Source organism: Chrysochloris asiatica, unplaced genomic scaffold (genome assembly GCF_000296735.1).
Source record: "Chrysochloris asiatica unplaced genomic scaffold, ChrAsi1.0 scaffold00200, whole genome shotgun sequence".
Classification (NCBI taxonomy): domain Eukaryota; kingdom Metazoa; phylum Chordata; class Mammalia; order Afrosoricida; family Chrysochloridae; genus Chrysochloris; species Chrysochloris asiatica.
Genome location: NW_006408718.1, coordinates 2,860,986 through 2,865,791, shown reverse-complemented (window position 1 = coordinate 2,865,791; position 4,806 = coordinate 2,860,986). Strand labels below are relative to the sequence as shown.

General features: G+C 45.7%; 1 protein-coding gene across 1 annotated transcript in view; it reads left to right on the top strand.

The window, feature by feature from the left end:
- The first annotated feature begins 9 nt into the window (after nt 1-9).
- Nucleotides 10-4,806, top strand: part of QDPR (quinoid dihydropteridine reductase) — a 29,058-nt gene continuing 24,261 nt past the window's right edge. The window contains exon 1 of the mRNA XM_006872485.1: nt 10-113. Within this exon, the coding sequence (XP_006872547.1) occupies nt 15-113 (99 nt within the window). The 5' untranslated portion in view covers nt 10-14. The remainder of the gene's footprint in view (nt 114-4,806) is intronic.

Genomic DNA, 4,806 nt, shown 5'->3' with positions numbered 1-4,806 from the left:
CGCGAAGGTGGAGGATGGCGGGGGCAGCAGGCGAGGCGCGCCGGGTGCTGATTTACGGCGGCAGGGGTGCGCTGGGATCCCGATGCGTGCAGTCGTTCCGGGCCCGCAACTGGGTAATTCCGGGACTGCCGGGCTGCAGGGGGCTGCTGGGGATGGCGCGAGGAGGAGACTAGCGGGCTGCCTCCCGGGGCTCGGGGCGTACAGTTGCAGCCCGTGAGGGCAACCCAGAGGAATCTGGGGGTCCATCTGTACCCCTGGCCTGGCGCTTGCACGGCATGCACAGGTCTACATAGCTCTTTCTGCCTCCGAGTCCGCGCACTCGCTCGGCTCTGAATTGCGTGATCTTTGCTCTGTAAGGAGGGTGGTGGTGGCGGCCCAGAAAGGTGGGGCTGACCCCTGGAGAGAGTTCCATGGAGAGAGGGAGAGGAACAGTGGGGGTGAGGGGATGATGGGGAGATAATATAAGAATAAAGTTTTAGAAGTAGATTACTTAACTATTCCTGTGGCACTGACCTGGTTACTTAATGCCCAGAGCCTCAGTTTCCACATCTGTAAAATGGTCATCATGGTTGCATTTCTCCCATATCAGAGTTGTGAGGGTTAAATGAGACCCTGATTACTGATAAAAGTTGTTTAAATGTTAGCTACAGTAAAACCTGCCAAAGATGGAAACTGTGTAAGGCAGGGACTTGTCAGAGGAGGAAAACTCCAGTATTGTCTACCAACCAGGACAATAGAAAGTGGTGAGTACACCTTGTCAAAGGCGGAGAAACTTAACAAGTCCCTTGCAGTTTCACTGTATTATTACTACTTTTGGTACTCTTGGAGTCCTAATGTGGCACTGTAGGAGAAGCACTGGACTGCTAACTGCATGATCTGCAGTTCACACCCACCAGGCACTCCTTGGAAACCCTGTACACATCTCTGTCAGTTGAATTTGACTAGACGGCACTTAACAACAACAACAGTTGGTACCTGTAGCCACTGTTGGATCTGATAGGTTTAATCACTCAGCCACTGGAATCCTTTGCAAAGAATTTTTTAACTTCTTTGAATGGTTAAGTATTTGCCCCTGCCAGGGAATATTGAGGCTCTGAGCAGAGTCCACCCAGTATGCTAACCCCTGCAGGCCTACACAGGGGGAGACTCTGCCCATTGCCTGTCTCTGCAGTTGTCCTTCGTTCAAAGTCCACCCCTGGTTGAGCTATGCCTGACATTTATTCACCAGCTGTCCCTGAATGGGGGAGGGATTTCTCTAAAACCTGAGAGAGGGCCGCAGGCAGGTTTTTCTTTTCAGAATCAGGTGTCAGAATGGACATCTAAAGGAGTCTCAACACACCACCCCCTTACTAATTCCCAGTCCCCTATGTGTGTTCCCAGTTCTGGCTGAGCTGGATGTTGATAAGGAAGTAAACATTGATAGAGGCCTTGCTGGAAGCCAAGCACCAAAGAGCCCTTGTTATTGTTAAGTGCTGTCCAGTCAGTTCTGACTCATAGTGACCCGTATAGGATTTCCAAAGATCGGCTGCTGGGTTTGAACTGCTGACCTTGCAGTTTGCAAACTAGTACTTATCCTACAGAGTCACACCAGGACTCCAAAGAGCCCTTAAAACAAAACACAAACCAATTGCTGTCTAGTGATATCTTTGTGTCAGAATAGAATTGTAACATTTTCTCTGGATGATTTTTCTGAAGTGAATGACCAGACCTTTCTTTCAGGGTGCCTCTGGGTAGACTAGAGACTCCAACATTTTAGTAAACACTGCCACTCAGGGACTAAAGAATCTCTCAAAAAAAAAAAAAAAAAAAAAAAAAAAAAACCACCCCAAATCCACTGCCACAGAGTCAATTTCTACTCAGACGGAGAACTGCCCCAAAGGGTTTCCAAGGCCGTCCTCTTTGTAGAAGCAGACTGGTACATCTTTCACCTATGAGCAGCTGGTGGGTTTGAACTGCTAACCATCTGGTAGCAGCTTAGTACTTTTACCCAGCATGCCACTAGAGCTCCCGTTGTTAAAGTGCCTTCAAGTTGGTTCCGACTCATAGTGACCTGTATAGAGTTTCCAAGGAGCAGCTGGTGGGTTTGAACTGCTGACCTTGTAGTTCAAAGTCCAGTGCTCTTAATTTCAGTTAATCTGCACCATAACCTTGGTATGGCAGACCCCGGTGATGTCCGTGTGTTACAAAGGTTGAAAGTTATACTTCCCCCTTGCTGAGGCTCTTAGTTTCTCCAGAGTGCTGGTCTGCTTTTTTTTTTTTTTTCAAGTTTTTATTGTGAATTGAGTGATAGTTTACATGGGAGAACATCAATTTTACATTCATCCTATTGTCTTTCGTTTCATTGTAATAATTACAATTCGCTCCCTCCATGCATCATCATTTGCTTACATTCCCTCTGTTTATTTTTTTATTTTTGGCTGTACACTGAAGCACTCAGGAATATATAACCATTCAAACAACCAAAGGGTACACCCTGCAAGCCTGCCCTCCTGGCCACCAGCACACAGTGCTCTCTCTCCCTGAGTCCAGAGTCCCCAGTCAATCCATCTCTCCACATCATCATCTCTGCCTCCATCTCTGGTGTCACTGCTTCTCTGGATAGGGTCCCGCACTCCACTCTTCTTGATGGTCCCCGGGTCTTGGTCTACTTTTGATGCCTTTGAATCATGGTGCTGGAGAAGAAACCTGAGAGTACCATGGATTGGCAGAACAATGAACAAAACTGCCTTGAAAGAAGTACAGCCAGAATGCTCCTTAGAGTGAAGACGATGAAACTGTGTGTCTCGTACTTTAGTCATCTTGTCGTGCTTGGTAAAGCAGAGGGTCTGTGAAAAAGAGGAAGACCCCCAATGAGATGGATTGACACAGTGGCTGCAACAATGAGCTCAGTGAACAGTGATTGTGAGGATGGTGCAGGACTGGGTTATATTTCGTTCTATTATACATAGAGTCGCTGTGAGTCGGAATTGACTTAGATGGCAGTATGGCAGTGGGTTTAAGCTAAGCATGACTTTCCATTTTTGAATAGTTGAAAAACAGTTAAAACAGTATTTCACGATATGGGAAAATATTTGAAATTCATTTTTCAGTGTCTGAATTTTTTTTTTTTTTTTTACTATTTCTTTATTGTGGTTTGGGGGGAAGGTTTATGGATCAACTTAGGTTTTCACTCAACAATTTAAACATAATTTTGTTTTATGACATTAATTGTGATCGCTTCATTGTAACGGCACTCTTCCTACTTCCTCACTGGGTTCTCCTTTTCCATTTATCCTTCTTTCTGCCCCTTCCTATCTTTTGAGGTTTGTCTTGGGGCTCAGGCTGCCTTTTTGGTCTCCTATGGGTAATTGTTCTGACAATATGTTCCTCATGAGTGTTATTGTTCACTTTATAGACTTGTCTGCTGTTTGGCTATAAGGTGGTGGTCCCTGGGGGGCTGGGGGTGGGAGAGGATTACTGCTCTATTCGAAGGCTGTCTAAGGGTTACAGTCCTGGGGCTTCCACCCGTCTCTTATCCAACAGGTAAGTCTGGTCTTCTTTTATGGTTTTGAATTTTGTTCTGTGTTTTCTCCCTCTGTGTAGGACCTTTTGTGGTCCTGTTCAGACTGGTGTCTAAATTGTTAGTAGAACATGGCTGTGTTCATCTGTGGGCATATTGTCTCTGGCTACACTTGCAATATCAGGCAGAGTTGAGTCATTTTGTCAGAGTCCGTATGTCCAACAAAGTCTGGAATACTTACTGCCCTTTACAGAAAAGGACACTGACCTCTGTTTTGGGGCTTCTGGGGAAGGGAGGTGCAGGTGGAGAAGGATTGGTGGGGTCTTGAAGGGCAGGATAGGCTGGATGGAGCATGCTGTTATTGTTTGGTGCTGCTGAGTCTGTACCGACTCATAGCAACCCTATGCACTACAATGGAACACTGTCTGGTGCCATGCCATCCTCACAGTTGTTGTTAAGCCTGAGCCCATTGCTGTCACCACTGTGTCAATCCATCTCATTGGGGGTCTTCTTCTTTTTCACTGACCTTCCACTTTACTAAGCATGATGTGCTTCTCCAGGGACTGGTCCCTTCTGATAATACGTCCGAAGTATGAGAGACGAAGGACACAGCATAGTTAGAGCTATTGTTAAGTTGCTGTTGGGCTAGTTGGCTCTGACTCATGTTGACTCATATACCCCAGAATGAAATGGTGCCTGGTTCTGCTCTGTTTTCATGATTATCGTAATTGGATAACATGCTCTTGTGACCCACATGGTTTTCACTGGCTAATTGTGGAAGTAGATTTCCGGACCTTTCCTCCTAATCTGAACTGTTTCTGCTGAAACCTGTTCTTCGTGGGTGACCCTGCTGGTATTTGAAATATTGGTGGTGTAACTTCCAGCATTACAGAGACACACACAAGTCACCACAGTACAACACACTGACAGACAAGTGATGGACAGTAAGGTGTGGGCTGGCCAAAACCAAAGGTCCTGGTGAATGTCAGTTGCTAGTTCATTTTTCTGATAGATTTTCGTTTCAGCCTCTTATCTGCTACTGAGGAAATGGAATTACAAACCAAATCCGTCTGCCCACAAAGTCAGAAGAGGATGAAAACAATTTTATTATTGAATCAACATTAAAGCTGAATGTGATGTATCCTAGGGAATTCACTGACGACATGGATTGAAAAAATGGAACAAAACCTCACCCTTTATATAGCCAACTAGCTGAACCGATTACTCACATGTTCTCAAATGAGAACCAGGCTCCAATAAGAGGATTTGACAGCCCTGTGTCACACGTTGTTTACCCTAAATTCACA